Source organism: Cyprinus carpio, chromosome A7 (assembly GCF_018340385.1).
Source record: "Cyprinus carpio isolate SPL01 chromosome A7, ASM1834038v1, whole genome shotgun sequence".
NCBI classification, from domain to species: domain Eukaryota; kingdom Metazoa; phylum Chordata; class Actinopteri; order Cypriniformes; family Cyprinidae; genus Cyprinus; species Cyprinus carpio.
The window spans coordinates 9,173,495-9,197,648 of NC_056578.1; the positions used below are offsets into that span (position 1 = coordinate 9,173,495).

The 24,154-nt window shown below is 36.0% G+C and overlaps 1 protein-coding gene across 2 annotated transcripts in view; it reads left to right on the forward strand.

Moving 5' to 3' along the window:
- The window catches only part of furina (furin (paired basic amino acid cleaving enzyme) a), an 82,511-nt gene that overhangs the window by 26,906 nt on the left and 31,451 nt on the right, over nt 1-24,154 (forward strand). For both annotated transcript variants that reach the window (XM_042759520.1, XM_042759521.1), the window contains exons 3-6: nt 9,409-9,507; nt 14,884-14,979; nt 18,064-18,192; nt 18,278-18,354. In XM_042759520.1, coding sequence (XP_042615454.1) covers nt 9,409-9,507; nt 14,884-14,979; nt 18,064-18,192; nt 18,278-18,354 — 401 coding nt within the window. The remainder of the gene's footprint in view (nt 1-9,408; nt 9,508-14,883; nt 14,980-18,063; nt 18,193-18,277; nt 18,355-24,154) is intronic.

The following is a 24,154-nucleotide window of genomic DNA, read 5'->3' on the forward strand; positions in this document are numbered from 1 at the left end:
TTAACAGACTTTATGATGAGCACACACACCTATGATGCCTTAAAATACTGTCTAGGTCAGGGGTGTTCAGACCTGTTCTTGGAGGGCCACTGTCAACTAACTAGGTTTTGGAAGAGAGTTGCAGGCTTTTTTCAAAGTTTGGGATCAGATTTTTTTTAGACGGAAAATAATACTACAGCAAAGGGAGCCATAAAATTGATCAAAAGTGACTGTAAAGACATTTATAATGTTACAAAAGTTTTATATTTCAAGGAAATGATTTATTTTAAGAACTCTTATAATAAACCATGATTTCAACAAAACTATTAAGCAGCACAACAGATTTCAGCATTCATAATAATAAATGTTGCTTGATTTCTAAAGGATCATGTGACACTCAAAACTGGAGTATTGCCTGCTGAAAATTCAACTTTGTTAGCATCACTGGAATAAAAAAAAAAATATATATATGTAACTGTTTATGTAACGATATGTAACTGTTTTCGCTTTAACTGTGATGGAATGTATTCAGTCAATCACTGCTCAAGTAAAGTCTCTTAACAGAGTGCAGTTTATTTCAGGCTACTCTTTCACATGTATTTTAATGTCACTCGGCCATAGACGTCTGAGATTAAATGATGTGTTTCCCCCTTTGAACACCTGAGCAATCATATTCTCCCAACTTGTGCCAGAGCCCAGAAGGGAAAACCAATTCTGCATTTCTTTGCAAATTTAATTCACCTTTGACTCGGCCCTTCACAAAATCCCATTCCAGATGTATCGACTGAGAAGTCTCTGGGGTAACATCATTCTCTTAAAAAAAAAAAAAAAAAGGATATCACGCCCCTTTTGTTTTGCACAAGTGCAATTGCTTTAGATGTTCTTTTAATCACCATTTGACAGTCTAATGTTTTGGGAGACAAAAGACACAATTTGTATTACAGGGCTAGTCAACTGGTTCTAATGAGAAGATGTGTTGAATGTATGACTTTGCTTGCGTAACCCGGTCCTGCTTCTCGCTTTTGATTTAATGTTTGGAGCTTATGTTGAAATCTCTTTGAAAGTCCATACTTCAGGCATTCTTTCGGCCTCCATCGACGCAAATGAGAACCATGTGTGCATTTCCTTAAATATGCAGCAGACTGCAATTTAAAACGACCCTCCAAAACCTCAGATAATGTTTTTGTGTTTTAGTAAGCTTGGATGAACTCATTGAGTGCTGTCTGTGAGACGGTTTTGGTGCGGAGATGCACCATCGGTTCTCAGGAACTTGCAAAGAGAAAGAGTATGTATGGTTCACAGCTCTGTCAGAAAGACTTCTCCTAAACTCTCTTCTCCACTGGAGCAGGGTGGTGCTGCTTTGGTGAACAGTTTTTTCCCCCTACAGTGTTTGGAGGTCAGCGATGGCCCGTACTGCAGCTTGTTGACTTGCTGACGCACAGCGCTGGTTAATGGTGCGACCCACGATCCATCTGCACCAGCTTCTCTGGCTCCTCTGAAAATAAAGATTAACTTTCCACTGCTCCCGCTCGCTCCATTTGTGTTTTTCCATCGACCGTAGTAACTTTCGGAAAAGGTGCTTATCTAGAGCTTTGAAAAACAGTGTAGTTACTGACTTTACCACTCCGTTCTCGCTCATGGTCTGATGGTTAGCATCCCAGTATCCCTACAGTTTCCCTGCACGGGCCTTTTTTTAACAACTCGCTGACGGCGAGGAAGCATTATGTGAGGCTCCTTTGACAAACCTAAAATGGATGTTGAGTTTCTAGATGGCAAGCAATTTTAATGCCTCAGAAGTTACTGCATGATATGCCATTTAATTTTTAAGACTCCATCCTGAAAATGGTTTGTTCTGTTCTGTGGCATGAAATGGAAAGGTCTGTGCATAAATTATGAATGGCAAAATATTGCCGCTTCCATTACAACAAACTTATTAAGTGCTATATGACAGCGATTGGCAACAAAGATAAGCAAAATTTGAAGTTAGTACTCACCAAGTCATAGTTGCCCAGATTGTTAAGGAGAGGTGTGGTATTACTTTCATATCTAGTGATTGGACTCACAATTTTCAATTGGACCCATGATAGCCAACAATAAAACGGGCAAAATTGTCTGCTTGACAACATTGCACAAGTAAAACATAATTTTGAGAGCACTTTCCTTGAGGGAATTGTAACTTTCAGTGGCTTAATATTGTTGGCGTCTCACAAGAAAAAAAGAAAAGCAGTCTTGTTTGCCTAATGGGATTTTAATTAAAAGCCATTATTGCATTTTTAACACTTCATAAAGGGGAGCTTCAGTACCTCAGTCAGGATGGGAAGTGTCAAGTTTTCATTTTTTTTTCATGAGCAATTATGCCTTTTTTTTCTCATTATTTGATATGGTTCTTGAAATGCTTTCTTTATATTGCAGGTGATGCATGCAAATCTGTGATGATTTGCTTTTCTTCAAATATAATTATGTGCTTTGCTGTTCTTGGCTGTTCAGTGGGAACTTTTCAGAGACCACAAATGAAACATGCTACTTCCTGTTATTTGCGTCGCCCTGTATCTGGAGATTTAAATGTGTAAAGCACACTCAAAATCTTAGTGACATTTAAAGGAATGGTTCAGACACTTACATGTTGTTGCAAACCCAAATTTTCTATTTCTTTCTTTCCAGAAACACAAGGGTGAATTTTGAAGAATATCCTGTCTACTTTTATTATATAAGTAAATGAAGACCGAGGCTGCCAGCAACATAAATCACAAAACCTTGGCTTTAGAAAGCTTTGAGTATTGTGCACATGCTGGATGAGCTATTTTTATCACACTTTAATAGGGGTTTTTTGTGTGGCATTTTATTGATTGACAGCTCCAGTCCCCTTTCGCTTTCTCTGTATTGAAAAGAGTATATGTACTCTCAGCAAAATCCTACTCAGTCTCTAAAGTAAAAAAAAAAAAAAAAATTGTCAAAAGTTATTGCTTTTGGTGTTCCACTAAAGGGAACGTCATATGGGTTTGAAACTACATGAGGGTGAGTGAATCATCACACAGTTTTCATTTCTGGGTGAATTATTCCTTTAAGATCCCAGAACATTACATTTATTTGCTCTAATACTTTTTCTGTTTAGTAAGGAACATATTTTAGGTTGTTATTTGCAGATACAAAGATCCTTTTTTTGCCCTACAGCACTGGTTCGTCTCGTTTTCATCAAGGCTCTCTTCTCGATTAGACTTCATCTACTGTTGTTTTAGTCTTAGACCGAAGTCAACCTAAACCCAAAATTGAAATAATTTTAATAACAATAAACAGTATCTAAACAAACCTATATGAAGGTGAGATTGAAGAGAAATTGAAATGGATTTACTCCAAGTTCAGTGACGTAAAGCGGTTGGATACTGTTGCGTTGACGTCTTCAGTGACGTCATTATGTGGTTCTGTAATGAGGCCAGGTTTGACGTTAAGCCTTTCGGGGTACTCGTCCTTCACACATGTAAAAATGTGTTTCTTTTCTCTGCAAATCTTTTCACTTCTTCAGCAGGTTTGTGGTTAGCACATTAGCTACCGCGGTGCGTCACGTCTCATTGTTAAACCCAGGGAAATTCTTTGGTGTATGGTTCCATACATTGCATTGCATTACGTCACAAACTTGATTTTATTTATTTATTTATTTTCTGACTAATTAGTTATTTCCTTGTGTTTTTTTTTTTTTTTTTTTTTGGGAGTACATTCACCGTAGGAAATCATCATGGGAATGCAATGCAATTTATTTGAACATCATTGAATTAATTCAGTGAGTATGGCTCATCTTAAATATTAAGCCACGGTAGGCATAAAAGAAGTTGCTAAAGCATGGAAAATGTGATGTCATCTCACTTGACAGTGCAACATGGATATTACTTCTCTGGAAAGGTTATTGCTCTGTCTGTTTTTGCCGTTACTAAACTTGAGATGTCAAATTCATTGCCTACCATGGGCTGTTTCTATAGTAACCATAGGTAGCCAGGTATGAATATTTCTTTTTTTCGCTCCTCATCTTCCGTCAATGCCCTCTCTATCTTTTTTTCCCCTCAGGACATTTTTTCCCAAAATTTCTCTTTAATAATGCATGAGCTGAAGGAGACCTGTTATGTTTGGAGAGCTTGAGTTTGTTTTTCAGGCGTAATTGATTAACCAGCTACTAATGTGAAAACCTGCATGCATTGGTTTCCAAAAGTCGAAATGTTTTGCTTTCTGTGGAGCCATATCCATTGATTGGGTTTAATTGATTATGATGGGTCTTGCAGATGAGTTTTCCAAAATATTCATCCTTTTGCTTCACCTCTTATACAACTTAAAAATTATAGAAGAACCTTAAGTCCTTCTAAATTGTACAGTAGTCTTAAATTATCCACTGTGGGAACAACGTTCAAATCAGCTCTCGGACCTGTTTCCAAAAAGTTGCTCTTTTCTAGCTTTTTTTGCGCCAATGCACTCCATAAACTCAGGCAAGAAGCAACTCACATCTTCCCCTAAATGCTTCCTTCACAGGTTTAGACATTATAATTTTTTTCTTTTGGCAGCTCTGAGAGTTTTCTTCTTGGTCCATCTCTAGGGAAGGTGCTGTGTAGCTGGAACCTTGTCTTTTGGCCGTCTTCATAAATCTGAATAAAACTTGCAGATGACCTCAGCAGAAAGAAAAATGATGATAATCTTACGACGATTTGGGTAGATGCTCTTCACTGGAGTATCTTGATTCATGGCTCAACCCATTCTTGCTGCACCTGGAGTGTAGAAGCACGTCCTTAATGTACCATGTTCACCTGGACCGGGATCTCCTGGGACTGTTGGACTATTTGTGCGGTCTGATTTCCTCTAAATGTTGTTTGGAAGGTTGGTGGACTCAGAGCACAGGCTGCAATGCTGATTGATGGCTGTGGTGATTCATCAGTCCCCGGCTGAGAATAGACAGAGCAGGAATGAGACTCAAAATAAGTTAGAGAAAGCCGAAAAGAGAACATTATGAGTGATGATAAGAAATGAAAACCCACTGGTATGAAAGAATAAGAGAAATGGCAGATATAGATAGAAATGTTTCCATAAAAATATGAAGCAGCACAACTGTTTTCAAGATTGATAATGGGAAGAAATGTTTCTTCAGCAACAGATCGCCATATCAGAATGATTTCTGAAGGATTGTGTGACACTGAAGACTGGAGTAATGATGCTGAAAAATTCAGCTTTGATCACAGGAATAAATTGCATTTTAAAGTATAGAAAAAAATGATTTTGATAATGTTTAATATGTAACATATTAGACAGTAAGCATGTACTCTTATTATTAAGTTGTCTAAATGTGATTTCTGGAGGGTTTGTGTATCTTGTATTTTTTATATTTATGCCACCAGTTTTTTTTTTTTTTTTTTTTTTTTTACTGAATATATATAAAATAAATGCACTTTTGTAAAATTGTATTGGCAAAACCTCCATTAAATGCTTTGGTTGACTATTGCTGTTTTCCACAATGTTGCTTCAGATTTGGCCTTCTGATATTTCAGACTCATTACAAGAAAAATTATGCCATTAAACTGTGTTTTCATAGCACTCCCTTTCATTGTTAAACCTCATAGAAAAAAATGTAGGAGCAGCTCTTGTCATGAAATGCTTTAACCGTTGCATTCTTAACTCACTGTTTGATTTGACTGCTTCACATTAAAAAAAGAAGTGATGAGTGTAGATAAGCTTTTTCATGAGTGGTGCTTGATTTGTACTAGTCTACTAGACTTAATGTGTATACTTTCTGAAGTGTTATGATGATTGTTTTTATAATGTCATTTATATAATAACAGTCGCTGCATATACTTTTCACAACTAGAATATATTGCAGTGTGATATTTGTCAGTGTTTCTGCAGGTCTTAAAAAGTCTTACCTACAAATTAAGGCTTTGAAAAGTCCTTAAATCAGAGCAGAAAGTCCTAAATTCATAAAGTTATAAATTTGGGATAAAATGTTGCATGCACTGCAAAAATAAAATTATATATTAAAGTATCATAAGTATTAAGTATTAACTGGAAAACAAGACTTGGAACTATGAACTCACTTTTTTGCTGTGTGATCAAAAGGAACAATAAAAATGTTCATATTCTGTTGGTTGGGAGGAGAGGTATTTATTTTTGTTAAATGAGTTAAAAAGTAATAGAGATTGTTTAGAAGCTCTATTTTCAAATTTCAAAGTGTGTTGATCATTGTCTTTTCCCTAGACATTTACATTTAGAGAAGATTGTGTTGCCTTCAATTTGGTACTTAAACTTTCTTGACTTGGTCTAAAAAGGTCTTAAAAGTCTTCAGTTTACCTTCATAAAACCTGTAGAAACCCTGTTTTGTATTAGCCCTAGTATTTCTTCATTTATTCTTATCCTTTGTCAATGCTGTCAGTATAGATTTTGGAAGCTGACAGAAAAATATCTTGATAGCGGCTGGTGAATTGGTCTGGCTGATTGTATTAAATCTTTATGGATAAATTGGACGGATGCATGACAGTGATGGACATCCATAGAGACTGGTTTCAGTTTTGGAGACTAATTGCTCCATTTGCTCAGTTAGTCAGATGGATTGTTCCCTTGATTTGTAATTGCTCTTGAAATGATCACTTATTTAGCCTGCCCATTGCTAGCACATTTCCCACAGTAAACATCTGTTTCCTTTACCAGCTCTAGCTTATCTACAACTTGCTGTTTCCATTGTATTATTGTACCTTTCTAGTTAAAGTTTCAGCTACTGAACGTGTGCTTGCCTTCATTAAAGAGAAGATAGCAAGGGATGCTAATGGTAGTTTGAAGGCGCTGCAAGGTGGAGGCTAATTTTAGATAATGACTCTAATTTGTGTGGGAACCTGCTGGTCAATGCTGTGCCATCTGATCAAACCTCTAAATCATGGGTCAGACACTGAGGACAGATTCTTATGTTAAGTAATGCTCTTTACATGCCATTATTATGTGGTTATTGCATGCTAGCATTACCTCAGCGTCTTGGCTAATGCTCATTTACAGGTCATAGTCTTTGATTATAGTTGCTAGATCTCAAGCTTGGATAGCCTGTTTCTCATAAGCAGTCAATGAAAAAAGAGAAAATTCTCAATAAAAAAAATATTTTATTTTTTATTTTAACTGTATTTAATTTTAATTGTGTTCTATTTTTGTTTATTTTTTATTTTAACTTTATTTAATTTTAATTGTGTTCTATTTTTGTTTATTTTTTATTTTAACTTGTTTTTTTATTTTATCTTATTTAATTTTCAATTGTTTAATCATGTTCTATTTTTCTTGTTTCCTTTTCCTCTTATTTAATTGTATTTCTTTATTTTAACTTACACATCTTATTTTGTTGTTTTATCTTATTATATTTTTCTTATTTTATTTTATAAAAAATGACAATCATGAATTAAATCCTTGAAGTTTATAATAAAATAAATGTGATTATAATTTGTTTTATTAAAAAATAAAAATGTAATCCTAAGGGTTTTTAATGGTTATAAAAGTAATAACTAGCTGGATTGCAGATTTCACTTAAATTAAGCTTTCAGTCATAATAATTTTTTTTTTTTAATTTTTATTATTATTTTTTTTTTTATTTTGAAATTTAAACCAGTATTTTTTTTTTATAGCTTTATGATTTTTTTTTTATAGCTTTATCATTTTTCTTACAGTAACCCTTGTAAGCTGCTTGATGTGTTCAAAACTAGCTGATTTTCATGTTGGAATAATTTAGTTAAATAATTTAATTTGTCTGTTAGTGCTCACTACAAAACATGTGCCTCTAATGATTTAAAAGTAATGGGACACCAATCTGTAGCCCATTTGTGTTAAGTCTCTTAAAAAAAGCAAATCATGCAGGGTTGCATGCAAATGGTGGGCCACAACTAAATGTAATGTTTTTGGTAATTAAAGTTAATTACAAATATTTATTCTGGTGTATTCTGCTCTGAAGAGTAGAGTTGGAATGTGTAGGTTGCTTCCAGACATAAGGAACATATTTTGCAAAGGCATGCCAACTGTTTAACCAGCACTGATATAATTTTCAGATGTGGATAAGTTTTAGTGTGGAGTTGTTTTTTTCTTCTTCTCCATATGCCTTTCCTCTCGCATGTTTCCAGGCAGTTGAGATGGTTGTCTGATGGTGGTTTGATATGACCAGGCCTGCATATCTCCATCTGCGCTCCCTTGTGCCCTGGAGCTGCTGGATTCAGGCCCGTCTGAGATTGATGCTCATCTTTTTAGGCCTCTTATCTTACACAATACACCCATACCCATCCTCAATCTATTTCCCTTTGTGACTAAAAAAGCTCTCAGAGCTCTGAATATGTTTGTTACCCATCCCTCTTTTGCTATCTCTCCTTGCGATCGATTCTTGTGTGATTTTTCTGTCATTATTGTTCTCTCGTTAACTACGACACGTGACGGCGTCTTGCTAGCAGTTCAATAAATGTATCATCTCTTCTTCAGTCAGTCAGCCATCTCTTTGGCTCTTTGCTTTTTTCAAAGTTTTTATTTTTAACCTTCTGTGTTAGATGCTTTTAGTGTTTATTATGGTATTAGCAGGGTCGCCAGTTGTCGAATCTGTTTGACAAGGGCTTTTTGCCTCACTGGCTTTGTTTGGGTGGAGATGTTTGCATCAACATGTTGTAATCCGGCCTGTATACTGAGGATGTCATGTAGAGCTGTTGTCCTCAATCTTTCCCGACACGGGTTCCTGTTACATGTTACCACCCTTCGAATAAAGAATGGCTTTGTCACAGTGAGCCTTGAGAAAAATGTGTTTTGTACCTTTGAATTTAAAGTTTTTATTATTTTTATTAATTTAAATCATTGTAAATGAGCAGGTGTCTTGCTCTAAAGCTGTTTTGATGTCTGGTAGATCTTTGCCTTTCTATAGTCTGAATCTATAGCGTGACTGCATGAACTCTGGCTCACTCCAGACATTTAGCTTTCATCAAACGAAGAGAGAAATCGGTGCCTCTGGTCCTCTGGATGATGTTGTCATGTGTGATTGTGCAGTTGGCAGACAGGAGATTGACTCGTTCAGTGTTACGTGTACTTGAGGCTGTTGGAAATGCACAGCTGTCTGTGTTTCTCTTTCTGTCAATATTTTTTCCAGAAATAAATTCATAATTAATATAAAAAAAATCAAAGGAAAAAAATTGGTATGAGTAGGTGCATGTTTTTGTAATATGTGCACACACACAGTGAAAGTTGAAATGTTTTACTTAACAGCCTCTCTCTCTCTCTCTCTCTCTCTCTCTCTCTCTCTCTCTCTCTCTCTCTCTCTCTCTCTCTCTCTCTCTCTCTCTCTCTCTCTCTCTCTCTCTCTCTCTCTCTCTCTCTCTCTCTCTCTCTCTCTCTCTTTCTCTTTTTTTTAAGAAATCTGTAGGATGCGGTGAGCTAAATGTAGCTTTTTGTTTTTTCCCTCAGGTATTTGGAGATTATTATCACTTCAGGCACCGCAAGGTGGTGAAGAGGTCTTTATCAGAGCACAGAGGAACACACATTCAACTGCACACGGAACCTCAGGTATGTGTGAAATGTAGAATCCTGATCTGCCCCAGAATGGCCCTTTCCAGTAGGGCTGCACGATTAATCGAATGTTATTATCATGCGCATCTTGTCAGTAAAGCCGGTTCTGTAATCAGTAATAAATCTCCATCGCCTGCTTTCAGATGGAGCAGAAACTACACAGAGCCGTAGTTCGCTGACAAGTTACGCAAAAAAATTGCAGACAATATAATCATACGATTATAAAATCAAAGAAGTAATTTGCGATAATGACTGCTGTTTGCTTCGCTTCTGGGTGAACTACTAAAAAATATATATTGTCGTAGTCGTGAGTTTATTAGTCATGTTGAATCAATAAAAGTAGTTAAATCTTCTGTTTATTCAGCTGCAGCAATAGGCATTTCCTGGGTTTCTTTTTCGAGGCGTATTTGGACTTTCAGTACAAGAGCACCCTCTGGCCATCAGATGGAGATTTATTTCTGATCACAGAACCACGCTTCACTGAAAGATATGCATGACAATCGCAGCTTTCGATTGTGATTAGGATTTCGATTTATCGTGCAGCCCTACTTTCCAGACATTTTTTCCCCAACAAACTCAAAGGTTATGTTGGCAAATCCTTGACTAAATGAGAGGTAAAAATCCTACATACTCAAGCCACTGAAATCTGAATATGTCTCAGAGAGAGTACAGAAATGAAATTTCACACTAATAATAGCTGCCAAAAAGCTGATTTTTAAGACACTTTACACACAAAAAAAATACAATTGTGAAACCCAGAGATTTGCATAATTTAGAGCATAAGATCTATATAATCTTATTCCATTTTATCAATTTCTGCACAAAACAAATTTCTGTTGACACTATTCATCATGCTTAATAATTCAACCATTTTATTTTAAGATAACATGATTACCTTTTTCGGACCAACCTTTGGTTCGTAAACTAGCCAAGCACCCTTTGAGTGGCAGCTTAAGTCCACGTTTACAATTCTATTACCCATTTTATAGTTTTTTAAGTTTGTCTTTTTAAATTTGATTGTTAGTTTTAGTTGCTAGAAAATGAATGTCTGTATGCATGTCACAAATTGTAATGAAAGGGTTGCAAAAATTGCAGACCTCATATAAAATAAATATTAAACTTTTGTTTTGTTTTATTTTTTTTTTTTTCTTTTTAGTTTTTGTCATTTCTCATTTTATAAAGGTTTAAAAAACAATTTTTATGAAGGTTATACACATCCTTCAGTGATCTTGTAAGATTGTCAGCTCCTTATTTGTACCTTATTCATGGAAACTGCCTTGAAGCAAGTGAAGTTTATTAAAGAAAGCAAGTTATTTGCATTGTGCTGATTTATGACACTTTTTTTGGGTTACATGACTGTTTTTTGCAATATACCTCTTTTTTCAACTTCAGCTACAAGGATGCCGCATGACTTTGGACATTCGTTAGTGCTACTTTTTCTGAGATTTTAGCAGAGGTGTTTGTTGCACATCATTGAAGATAATGTTAGCAGCTGTTAATGTTTTATTGTTGGAGAAAACTGGTTAGTTTTGAGCTTTTGCACTATTTTAGTCTTCCCGGATGCAACCAATCACAAGGCTTATATAAACGCTCCAAAATAAGCCTTAATAGTTATTATAGGTGCAACAGCACGTTCATATGTTTTCGAAGCAGAGTGCATATGGCCGTGCGTTTATTAGTGTTGTCTCAGTGTGGTTGAAATGAAACTGTGAAACAAACGGAAGCTGTGTGTTGCCTGTCTCCACTCTTCCCCTTCCACTCTGCAGTGCACCACCCCCACTTTTGTAGCTTTTTTTCATAATTGTGGTGAAAACTAACCGGTGCTGAAACGGGGGATTTCATGCCCCTTTAAGTTTCTCTGGTTCTTCAAAGACCTAATTTCTTCAGGGACTCCAACTAAAGACCCTGTCACCGTTGGGAAAGTAACGAAGCACCAGGACTGGCGCACTCAATTTTCAAGTCGTTCATCTTTGTTATTATTTCACACGACACTCTGCAGCACTCACTTTCTATTTTTTTCTTCTCGTCTTCTAAAGGATTGAGGGCATGCAGACATTTTCTGTTTGTCCAGAGATTGTTTCTAAAAGCTTTGCTGGCTTATGTTCCGATGTTGGACTCATCTCTTTATGAACGTTATTGTGTATCTTTGAGTTCTCACACACTGTTCTCGTGAAATGTATATATTTCAAAACTCCTCAGTTTCCTCCCCTGTGTACATTGCTCTTAAGAACGCCAAATAAAACTCTTTCGGTTTCTCTTGTCACAGGTTTGAAATATAAGCGTTTAAAGTTGCGTTTCTCACTGTGTCGACCTGACATCTGCATTCATTCACTACAGCCTAAGTATTTGTTGCTCACCGACTTCCCCGGTCCAGATGGTGAGTTCTGAGCGGCGTGAAACACAAACCCTGCTATCTTAACACCAAAGGCCTGCTAGTAACCCCCTTAATGGAATCATCATCAACTGGACCTGTATAGCCCATTACTCACTTTCAAATTTCAAATAAGTATAGACTGGAAGTCATAGTTGCCATTTTTATTGTTGTACACCTTTACCATCTGTCAGGGATCATTTCAAAGTCACATGCTGTATATTTGAAAAAATAAAAATCTGTAATTTGTCAGTATTTCTTACTACTTTAGTTCTAGCATGTGTATATTTATATATTGAAAAAATGTCTGTCACTATTTCTTATTTCATTCCTGTGCTATACTCTTGCTACTGCGACCTTGCTTTGCTTTTTGAATTTCTCATTTGTCAGTTGCTTTTCATAAAACTATAGATGATTTTGATTTTGTGGCTGTTAACACCCACTCGCCAAGTGAACCCACACCCTTTAATTCTCCAATGATTGTCAAACTGTTGTGATTAGGCAAACTGAAAATCAGGAAATATTGAATCGCACCACTTGCTGAACCTCAATATAATGCGACCACAACTGCAAAGGACCTTTAATTCTCCAATGATTTTGAAACTGTTGTTGAAGTGCTTTACTAGCAGTTTAATTCATTCCTCCAAACTCATCCTGTGTCCTTAAGAAGTTTATTAGACAAATACACAACATAAACATATTACAACTTGTTTCTGCATAAAATGATACAAATGCATCATGAAACTAACTGTACTAATGGAAAGTCAATTTCTGAATGTGAACTTTTCGTAACAACACACGGAAATGTTACCATTAATCACTAAATAAATAATAACTGTACTGATGGAAAGTCAATTTCTGAATGTGAACTTTGAGATTCAGGGTTTAAAGTGTGATTAAAGTTTGATAAGGGTTTGTGAATGTGAATTTTTTGTTTATTTTTGGTTTATTTGAGTTAATGTTTTTGTTTGGTTTATTTTATTATATTCTTTTTTTTTTTTTGTAATGTTGATTAAAGTGAATAAATAATAAAATTTTTTTTTACTATATTTAAAGGTTGTTTTAAGATTTGACAATTTTAGGCTTTTTAGTTTAAAAATAAATGCACTTTTTCACAGCCATTTTTGTTTTTTGAGGTAAATAATATAACATAGTGGTCTTTTTTTTTTACGATCTTGTGACTTCTCATTTCAAAATCTGGTGTTCGGTTGTGTTTTAATCTAACTGAAATGCCCCTTTATTTATTGAAATTTTATTAAATTTGGGCATATTTAAAATATTTCAGTGAAAAATTCAAATTTAGTTTCTCAGCCCTAAACTGATGGCCCTTATGATTGACCTGTTTAACTTTGCAGAATCATCAATGGTCACTGTCACTCAGATGGCTGCAGAAGGTTGACTCTCATTTAAAATGATTGATATCTGATGATACAAATAGCTATTACTGTGAAGGAAATCGCTCCTAGTGAAATGAAGCCTGCAGTCGTGGAAGATGTTGCCCTTGTAAAGTGTGTTGGTCCTGTTGCCTGCACTCTCAGTTGTATGGGATGTGGTATTTCCCCTGACTGCCCTGCTCCGCTTCCTGTTGTTGAATTCTTTCACTCGCCTCAGCTTCAGAAAGAGCAACCTTTGAGCTGTGTTTTATCATGAACAATAGTGACTATTGGCAAATTACTTTTATTTAATGCAGTCTTCACGCATTCTTCTGCATTGATTTTTCTAATAAACATGCATGCAAATTTCACATTATTCTGTATGTCATGTAAGAGTTTATCTTGCAAGTTCAAAAAGATCTTACCACAAAGAATCTAAAAATATATCTACTTCAAAACTTAAAATAAGTTATTTGATGCTGAATTTTATTTTATTAACTTTTTTTAATTCTAGATTTTGTTTAGTTTCAACTTTTCAAAGATTATTTCATACCTAGCACAAATGGTGTGGGTTAAATGCTAAAGTTTTAAACTTGGGGTTAGGAATGTTAATCAATACCCAAACACAAGTATAAGCAAACATGAAGGTAATGCTGCTTAACTAAAGTGTTGTGGGAAATATTTGATTTTGTCAATCAAGAACCTCTGACAACATGAACCTAAACTTTGAACATCTGCCAGTACACAAATGAATAGGTTGATTATTAGCTATTTATCAGAATAAAGCAGATATAGTGTATTGCTGTCAATTATATGATGATTTGCAGGTAAATTTCGTCATGACAGCGTGATCTTGAGGGACGTTGAGTGGTGGGTCAAATGCGTCTTGGTTGTTTTTCACGGCTGTAAACATCCCAACTGGCCCGTCATTCTTTTTCTGACCACTCGCTTCACTTTGCTGTCACATGCCTGTCCACTAAAAGTCATTCTAGACAGTGAGCAATGAGCTCTGGCATGAGCAGTGCTGAGCTGTCAATCACGTAATCTGCCACCGTCTGTGTTTTCTGCCCTGCTGCAGCAGTCGCTGCCCTAGAGAAACAGCTTCCCGTCTTTAAACAGACCTCTCTGTCTTTGTGTTGAGTGGAGGAGGATTGTGAGGAGACCGAAAACAAGACACTGTGTGTCGGTCAACAGCTTTCGTCAGCACATGAAATCAAAACCGACCATATTCACTATAATGTATTTGTGCAAATTTCATCATTACTTGTTATTCTTTCATCAAAATGCATTAACTGCTGACATTACCAAGGCTTCATGGCCTGGGAAAAATTATATTAAGCAATAAAGTCAAATCCTGCCCTACGTTTTTATAATTCAGTTTTCATATAATTAGTGAAACTGAATATTGTTTCGCACAAATATGTCACGTTACACAAGATAAATGCTTTTTGAATGGAGTTGCACATATTTTTACCCATGTTTAATTGCATCACACATATTTGGTGCTGTTATTATTGCTGCAAATGATCCATGGTTTTTCATTAAAAATGACCCATTCTGGGTCTGATGGAAAGCAAACCTCGGACACAAGTACTTCTCATATGTCTCTGACTGTTTGTTTGTTTCTCAGTAATGTGGGCGGAACAGCAGGTGGTGAAGCAAAGAAAGAAGAGGGATATTTACTATGAGCCGGCCGATCCGAAGTTTGCGCAGCAGTGGTACTTGGTAAGTAAACAGCTCATCTGTTTGTTTGTGCGCACATGTGTGTGTTCACGAACTGTTTGTTCATTTTCAAGCACGATACCTCCCGCTCAGATCGGATGGTCTGGGTGGGCTGTTGTAATGTTCTGTTGGGATCCATAGGACTCTGTTCCTTTTGCCCCTATTAAATGGGACATTGTGTAATCATGAACTTGTTGCCATTATTATCATCCGGTGGAGCTTAAAGTTTAATCAGCCGGTTGTGATTTGGCTCTTCGGAAACATTCCAGACGTGCTGGCCTTCATTCTCCATCAGTCTTTATACATATCCTCTCCTGAGATGATAGTCTTTCTGTCACTTTTTTTAAGTTTTTTTATTGTTTTTATTTTAGTTTTATTGTTTTTTTTTTGCTTTTTTTTTGTATGATTTTTTATTTAATTTTATTTCATTGTTTTGAATGCACTGTTTATGTATATTTAGTTTAAATTCTGTAGTTTAATGAATACACATTTGCATGAGAAATGAGCAGCATGTGGTGTCAACACTACCAAAAAACCAATAAAATATGAAGCAAGCAATGCTGGGAAAGCTGATTAAAGACGTGCACGGTTACCTGTTTGTTACTTAAAAAGACAATAAGAAGACAATAAGTCTTGCATAAATATTAGCTACATTTTCCAATAACTAGAAATCTCAGGATGTGAGTGTGCATAAACATCTCTCACTTAAATATCTCTTTTCAAAGTGTTTTTGAGTCTTAAATATAATCCGTTTGTAAGATATATTTAGTATTTATTTATATCTCTATTGTTATTCAACCTCTTTTAATTGGATATAAATTTCATTTGATTGCCCCAAACTTTTTTCCCCAATATATGTGTTTACAGAGGCTTTTTTTACATATTGAGCTAATATTCAGTTTAATGGATTCTTAGGCTGCATGTAATTGTAGATAAAGTTTCTGTCTGACAAGGTTGGAAAACTATGATTCAAGATGATGGATGTAGAACGCTTAGGCCTATATATCAGCTCTTATACTCTAATATCGACTGTCAGGCTACAGACAATATTTTACAATTATTTGTCATTCCTTCCTCACCGTCTCCTGTTATCTTGATACTTTTACGATTATTAAAACCATTGAATTAATGTGCACTTTTTAAAGACTTCATGATTACTTATAATTTACAGGTCTGTTTTCAAGGCCAGCAAAGAATGAATGAATTTATTTATTTATTTAATATATTTATAATTATTAGATTTATTATAAAGTCATTTTGCATTCAGTGGTGATTCACCAGACCTGGACGTTTTGTTCCAGCTAATGAACGAAGGAGACAATATATGCTTTTTCTCATAGTTTGGGAAGTGTCATGACAATCAAGTTTAACAGTACAACGTGTAGAAGCCACTCAATAACATTTCCGCAGAACGGAATGCAGAGAAATTTTCACCTCAAATGCAACACAATTGCAACAGTTATCAGCAGCAATTCATCAACCTCACCACCATTATTACTGGACCTTTGAGGTGAGATTGCATCATTTTGCCTGATGTAGGCTTAAGAAATAAACTGTCAGTTCTCTCCGTTTGACTTGCAATCCCAGGATAAGCAGGAGAGTGTATCATTTTTGGGGTCATCAGACCTGACAGCACCTTACTGGCTTCAATTTCTCCCTGCGACCTCCCTGGGGAAGAGAGCAGTGACGCTGCTACCAAGACGAGAGTCAAGGAGCCATGCAGCAAAATAAATTCAATTTTCTGCTCAGATAAACTCAGGTGGCCACGTTCATTTCTGCACTGGAGTGACATGAGTGGGGAGAGGTCAGATCTCTGTGGTCTGAAACTGGGTGGGTGGATGGTCACCCTGACAGTGCTTCTCACTTGGCTGCTTGTCATTTCTCAAGACGTTTGGATGTTTGTTTTTGTGTTACAGTCATCTTATTGCTCACCAAGGCTCCAAAAATACAGTAAAAAGGCTAATATTGTGAAAAATTATTACAATTTAAAATATTTTTAAGTATTTAACCATGTAATGTTTTCCTTGATGGCAAATAAGAATTTTCAGCATCATTACTCCATTCTTGAGGGTCACATGATCCTTCAGAAGTCATTCTAATATACTGATTTGATGCTCAGGAAAAAATTATCAATGTTGAAAACTTATTTTCGTCTAGGTTTCATTTTGAAAACTCTTATTCTCACCTAGGTTGCATTTATTTGATCAAAAAATAATTTTCTCACAACATATTAAGCAGGAAAAGCTGTTTTTAACTGTGATAAATAATAAATCTTGAGCACCACATGAGCATATTAGAATGATTTAATATCAATGGCTGCTGAAAATTGACATCACCGGAATTAATTACCTTTTATATGTTGTATTAAAATGGTTATTTTAAATTGTAATAATATTTCACAGTATTACTATTTTTACTGTATTTTTGATCTAATAAATGCAGTTTTGTTAATTTAAGATACTACAATTTTGAAAAAATCTTAATTATGGCTGGTAGTGTATATATTTTTTAAAATTTATAAGAAAAAATATTTGGGGGCAAGTCTGTTATTAAATTATTTATTTATTTATTTATTTTCCCTCTTTTTCACACACACACACACACACACACACACACACACACACATACATATTTTTAACTCACACACACACACACACACACACACACAGCATATTGCTTATATTTCACACACACACACACACACACACACAAACCTTGTATCATTAAAATCAATATAATCAGTACAGTGGAAGCCCTACTATCAACATATCAAGAGGACAGAAGGCAATCCAGAAACTCCATACCTGGGGTAATAGTACAATATGTGACTGCTAGAACCTAGACAGGAAGTCAAAGGCAAATACTAGAGTTTCAGCACCTTTCATGCCTAGAGCAGGAGGCCTTGTGGTATTGAGGCAACGGCAGACTGCAGCCTTGAATCAGAGAACTTATGTGAGCTTCAGAAGTGAAAGATGATCCGCAAAACATGATCCTCAAACAAATGTTGATGTTCTCCATCAGCGGAGTAGTTAGCAGAAAGGAAGTGGCTTCTATGCTGATCTGTTCTTTCTCTTATTCTCCATTCAGTACAACGAAGATCGTCGTGACCTCAATGTGAAGGAAGCCTGGAAGCAGGGTTTCACTGGACAAGGTGTCGTCGTGTCCATATTGGATGATGGAATTGAAAAAAACCACCCAGATCTGATTCAGAACTATGTGAGTTTGAGTAAACGACTATTACCTTAATCTTAAAACCCCAAACAAAATAACTTAATTAAATGTTCCTTATATATATTTGCAGGATCCAGATGCTAGCTATGATGTTAACGATGGCGACCCAGACCCTCAACCTCGATACACCCAACTCAATGATAACAGGTACTCTATGCATCCTTTACTGTAATTTGCTTAATAGAATCAAACCTAGTTTAGGTCCCCTTAGCAAACCCAGTTATTTATGGGCCGTTGCAGCTCAAACTGTTGTTATTTGTTTTTCCCGTCTTAGCCAGCACTGTATTTTGTGCCTAGGCATGAAACTTCTGGCATAAAACCAGCTGAAGTATGGTTACTACTACATTTACTGCTTTACTTAATGGGGCCAAAGGTTTCCCCTGCAGAGTGGAGATGGGTGCAGGAATACGTGGCCTGTAATATAGTGTGATTAGTGCCATTGCTGTAGTCCATTTGTGTTGGAGAGGAACTGTTTTTACTAATGAGGTTTTTGCCTACCCAGCAAGCAAATGGTAGTGCTGTCATTTTCAGAATCACGATCTGCAATTATGATTTTTGTTCATCATTCATTTTTACAAATTTAATGGTGTCACACAGTCACTCTTGGCCAGATGCAGTTTACTATGTAAATGAGTTAATGCATTATTTCCAACATAAATGCTGTAGTTTATATGAATTTACTCAGCAAAGATGCAAAAAATGCAACAAAAGGAGTTACTTAATATTTTAATGCACATTCATTGACCGTTCACACTGACTGCGATTGAAATGTACCGTAGCTGGTGTTCTTACTTGACTGCAGCTATTTTCTTTTCTAACATATCCTACAGTAGGGTCATATCTTCCAGCCCGAAAGCATATTTTTACAGTAAATTAAATTCATTTATATGTAATACTCTAGTATGCTGGTTGTAGCAGTAGGCAGCAGCTTTCTCTGGCTGCTTTCTGTTTTGTGTGTTCTGCTGGAAAATTAGTTTCTCTGTGATTGATGTGTTGTGAAGTTAGTTCTCTCAATGGATTTTGTTTTGCTGTCTTGGTAATGGCCATCCACAACACTGGCCATTTTTTTCACAGGGAATAAGGTGGAATTGTAAAGAAACAATGATGCTGTTGAGAACGGGTTACTTCAAAGCTATACTTCACCCAAAATTAAGATTACGATAAAGAATTTTAAAAGAATCTTCATTATTAGATGCAGTTAAAAGTAACCTCAGGCTGTCAAGCTCCAAAAAAACACTATAAAATTACTCCATACAACTTGAGCGCTATATTCCAGGTCTTCTGTAGCCAGATGAGAAACCAAAAATAACAAAATTATGCATTGATACTTTCACCTCCAGTACAGCTCACAACTGAATGTTATTTTTTGTTCTTGATGTCCAACTTGCACCATATTTGTTTTTAGAGCTGCAGCGAAGATTCAGGTAATGGCTGAATAAAGACTTAGACTATATATACCGTACAAGTTTCTGGTGTTCATCAAGGCTGCATTTGTTTGACTCCAAACTTTTCAAAGGTAACTTTTGATCATCACCCAAAGTTAAGATATATGGCTTTTTAATGCTTTCATAGTGTTTTTTTCATCCAGCCTACGATCACTATGAACTTGTGGTCTTTGTATGGAAACAAATCTATGATGATTGTTTAAACATTGTCTTTTTTGTGCTCCATAGAATAAATAACAGCATAAAAGTTTGAGTGACATGAAGGTTAGCAAATGATGACAGAACGGTCATTGGGTGAAGTTTTCCTTTATACGCTCAGGTTTGTTTATTACCACCCTTCCAAATTGAATCAAACCCATCAACTTTTACAAAACAAGACATTGTTAACAATAGCTAACAATCACAGCTAAACTCTTTTGTCAAGTCACCTTTATTTATATAGCACTTTATACAAGATTGTGTCAAAGCAGCTTTACAGTGTTAAACAGGAAAAATGTGTGCTGCTGATAATGCAGGAGGACGATAGAAAACAGTCAGCAGAAGTACTGTCAATCTGACGATGCCTGATTGTTGGCATGCAAATTTTGTATTTGGAGCTATCAAAGCACCATTAGATCAATAGGCTCTGTCAGTGCTTTGGCAAGTTCAAAGGCCAATTTAAAATAAATTTATCAGTGATTCAACCGTAACGTTATGAAGCGACGAGAATACTTTGTACACAAAGAAAACAAAAATAACGACTTTATTCAACAATTCCTCTCCTCTGTGTCTCTCCAAATCAGCGTAGCGCCATTTTGGCAATGCTAAGCAGGCGGCTTACGCTCTTCTGTATCAGCCGCGCCACAAGGATACGTTTTTTACGTGTATTTACGCTTTGGTTTGAAAGCAAACAGCGTATTGGTGCCGCGCGGATGACACAGAAGAGAGTACGCCATCTGCGTACTGCTCAGAATTGCCAAAACGGCAAACAAAGCTTTTACGGGTTTGGAACGACATGGGGGTAAGTGATTAATGACAAAATTTAAATTTTTGAATGGAGTAACCCTCTAAGGTTCCAAAGCAAAATCACCTAGCAACAATATCTTTTCACCCATTTCTTTTCTTAATAATCATTACTAGATTAATAATAGCTATTTTTTATTTTATCTTAATTGTTATAAATAATAACTGATGCAAAAATGAACAAATATAACAAAGAAACTAGTCTATACTGTAATACCTTTTTTCATTTTACATCTAATCATAAGCATCCAAGTGAAATAAAAAATAGTAAAATGTAAAAATCATTTAAGTGTTTTCATTGTAAATAAATTGATTATTTTACATAAGCAATTTAGTCGGGGGGAGCGAGTGATTCCCTCTTTTCTTTTATCGTGTGATTAACGTTAATGCGACAGACGGCCTGTGTTAAGGCACAGATTATATTTGCATGAATACTTAAATATATTTACTCTACTGTAAACCTGTGTATAGGGATAGAGTGCCGTCGGTGTCGTCTTTATACGGGCGCTTCGGGAGACAGTCAGTGCGAGAAAGCGAAATTGAGAAAAGGTACTCCTCTAAGAAAACTTACAAATAAGGATACTTTTAGATGTTTAATTACTATTTGGAGCATTGGGATTGCTAGACGAGGGCCTAATTAACAAATTTTTGTATAAACCTCAAATTGTTATTGAGCAAAAATAAATAGCTGTTGCTCAGCCTGTTTAAGATTTGAGTGTTTACATAATCAGTTTTATGTTATTTTGAGTGGGATGGGGGACGCCAATAGGGATTTTGCCTAGGGTTTCAAAATGACTAGAAAAAGCCCTGTGTCTCTGTTTTCACGTTCTGTACAATATAATCGCCAATAACTAGGGCACTTTCATCAGCTTTCTCAGTGGGTGTGTGATTGAGTGGGGAAGACCTGTTTAATGTTTTGATCAGAACGGAAGAGCAGTGTTTGTCCTGTGACTATTCTGCCTCACAGTCACCCTGCTGCGGGGACTCTGCAACCGGAACCGAACAATATACGGGACACTCTAAGCTAGTCACGTCCCAAGCCATATCTAAGGCCCTTGCATTCTTACTATTCTCAATTCAAGTTTGGATGCATGTCTTTAGTTCTGAAATCTTCTCTGTCAGCATTACTATTTCCCTGCGTTTATCACATGTGAATCCCTCGGCACTGACAGAGAAAGCTACACTATACATGTGGCAAGCAGTGCAAGTGACAATAACAGGAGAAGCCATTACTCCAACAGAAAAACAGCTACAATCGGAAACCACTCAGCAGCATGGCAGAAAGTTGTCATCTAATGAAGAGTTGAACAATGTCCTTATTTCACTTTGGGGCTTTCCTCATTCGTCCTTTTTTGGGGGGATGGGGGTGGATATCAGTTTACCATTGATGATGATTTGGTGAGAAAGGCAGAAGCGTATAGTACGAGTGGTTTGAAATCAAAGGCCGAATGGCTTTGGCTTTTATCTTGAGTCCCGTGTTCCCCTTTACCATGATTGGTGATGACAGGCAAGCACTAAAAGCGTTTGACTTTAGCATTTTACGAGTGGGGTTGTAAAATCAAAGGTCTCTATCTGATAATGAAAGGCTTGGATACATTAGTTGTAGTTTTTAGAGGGGCTCATCCCGTGTTTCCCCTAATGGAAGTACCCCACATTCCCCGAAAACTTTTTTTCTGCCATGTTGGCGTGACTCCTATAATGGGCCCTAATGAAATGACATCTTTGGCACTAGTTGAAATCAAGTTTGACTTTAAAGCATTTCGTAAATGATTTTGAAACGCTAAAACACTTTCCTAGTCACTGTAAAGCATCAAAGATCAGTAAAAATGTCTCTATCTGATAATGCAAAGACAGCAGGAGATACATTAGTAGCAGTAGTTCAATAACAATGTAACAATTTTGCAAAGAGTCATCCTGCATGTTATTTTCAGGACTGCCATGTTTTCTTCTGACCCCTGCTGAACTGATGAAATTCTTTCCGAAACTTCTTGGAGTTTGTCAGAATTAGTGGGTTTTTGTTTGTTTTTTGACAACAAGTTTCAGATCTGGGGAGTTTCCAAACCCATTTCTTTTTGTCGCGTGCTGGAAAATGCTTACTCCTACCATCTATGGCTGTGTTTTTGGGCAGAATTGTAGCCCACTCCCTTGGATGCTGCGCTTTACTGTTTCAGATAGGTAGCGCGCTTACCTTTTTCTTCTGCCTTTTTTTTCGGAAAGGGGCTTCATCGTTGCACTTTCTGATCTAGTTCTTGCCCTTCTTGACACCAGGCCATCTTACCACAGAACCTCAAAGCTGGCCATTCAGGTGGTGGCAAACAGTAGCAGGAGACGATTAAGTGAACACTTTCAGTTCTCAGACTATAAATTGTTGACTGAATGTAACACAAAATCCTTGCCTATGTTTTATACAATGACCTAATGCATCACCACATTAACAGAAAACCTATATGTGTTTTAACATGTCAAGTCTTTGTACAATATAAAATCTCCAGCCTTGTGCTTGTCAACATTCTCATAGTTGTATCTGAAAATCTCAGCAGGTCCTTTAATGACAGCAATGTGTATATCATCAATGATTTGGCAAAGAAAATAATCACTTTTTTTATAATCAGCCACTTAAAATTTTTCAATTTCACATCATGTAATTCTCAAAAATGGCCACACTGGTACACACAACACACACAAGTATATGTATGTATGTATGTATCACACACACACAACACACACACACACACATGAATAATTTTTTTTATAATCAGCCATAAAATATTTCAATCATGTCATCAATCACACAAAAAAAAAAAAGTATGTGTGTGAGTTGGTATAGAAAATAATCACCCATCTTTAAAATAATCACATTTTGTTGCTTTGCAGCCTGAAATGAACACAGACACAGTTTTTGTTTTAACCAGCTATATTTACTCAATACAACTTATAACATCCAAGTGATAAATATATATTTTTAGGCTGCTATGTATTGCTTTAAATGTGCATAAACATAAGTTTATTGTGTTAATTTAATCAAAAACAGTGTGCAAAACATAATGTGTTTAGTGTTAACTGTATTTCTATCTATTTTACATTTTGTATTAAACATTTGGGTGAAGTTATGCCGTCTTAATAAAGCTGATTCTGAGCTAAACTATAAATTTGATATATTTTTGTGTTTTAGATTTTTTTTTTTTTTTTTGTCAAATATCTTTAAAAGGAGACAAATATTGACATCTACTGTATTAACCAGCCCTAGTGTTTGTATAGTATGTGCATTCTTGTGTGCCTTCCTTAGTGTCCGATCTGGATTTTCTGTAAAACATCCGTTTATCAGTGCTCCATCAATCTTTGGTTGTGTTGTAAAGTGACTAAATAATGCGTTACGCATTTTTATATTCTTAAGTGTGTTTCCACAGAAGTGGGGCAGGTTGAGTCAGTGTGGTGTTTTAGAAGAAACTTGAGCTGTGGCGAGAAGTGTTGAAGCCACATAAATGCCTTTCTCTTCATAC